General features: G+C 61.8%; 1 protein-coding gene across 1 annotated transcript in view; it reads left to right on the top strand.

The window, feature by feature from the left end:
- Positions 1-692, top strand: part of SLC47A2 (solute carrier family 47 (multidrug and toxin extrusion), member 2) — a 21,942-nt gene extending 21,250 nt beyond the window's left edge. Inside the window, 1 exon segment of the mRNA XM_014542810.1 lies at positions 309-692. Coding sequence (XP_014398296.1) covers positions 309-414 — 106 coding nt within the window. The 3' untranslated portion in view covers positions 415-692.
- Positions 693-768: the final 76 nt, after the last annotated feature.

Genomic DNA, 768 nt, shown 5'->3' with positions numbered 1-768 from the left:
TCCACGAGGCAGGTCACACGCACTCGAAACCACTGTGAGGGCCATGTCATGACAGAGGCAGGCTCAGCCAGGGACACGCCTCCCTGACCTTCGTGGTAACGTTATCTGTGCCTTAAATCAGCTGACGGCGCTTTCCCGCACGGTCCCCTCCGGTGCCCCCGCTGCAGCACAGAAAGGCGGCGGCTCCGTGCGGCTCACTGTGGGGGCTGAGCTCAGTTAGCGGGTCCTGCGGGCAGACGGCACAGCCAGGATCCCCACTCCACCCTCCCCGGCCTGGGATGGCTGAGCTGCTCCCCTTTGCTCTGCAGTGGCCACAGGCCCTGCCCTGGGCGTCTCCCTGACGATGTTCTGGGGGCCGCGTCGGCCACTCTGACCGTGGGGCTCGTGGTCAGCATCCTGGCCTCCAGGCACTAGCCGAGCGGCTGCTGAGGAAGGAAGCCGAGAGGCTGCCCCACTGCACAGCCAAGCTCCTACGGGATGCAGTGCGAGGCCACACCGGCCACTCCCCCAAAAGGCCCGGCCGCGGCCGACAGGTCTGACTTGTGCAGATTGTGTTGTGGTCAATGGCTCTCTCTGCCCCAGACTGAAGGCGAGGCTCCTGGGATCGCACTTACTTAATAATGCAAACGGCTTCCAATTGGACATTTCAAAGCAAAACAAACACCATCACATTAAAAAGTATGCATTTCCTAGCTCCGTCTTCGGCCCAATCTGTCCGCAGCCTTCGAGAAACTCTGGAAAAGGGGTCAGTGGGCCGAGACCACACCT

This window comes from Myotis brandtii, unplaced genomic scaffold (assembly GCF_000412655.1).
Source record: "Myotis brandtii unplaced genomic scaffold, ASM41265v1 scaffold314, whole genome shotgun sequence".
NCBI lineage: Eukaryota > Metazoa > Chordata > Mammalia > Chiroptera > Vespertilionidae > Myotis > Myotis brandtii.
Note: the sequence above shows the minus strand (reverse complement) of the source record. Positions and strands in the feature narration are given on the sequence as shown.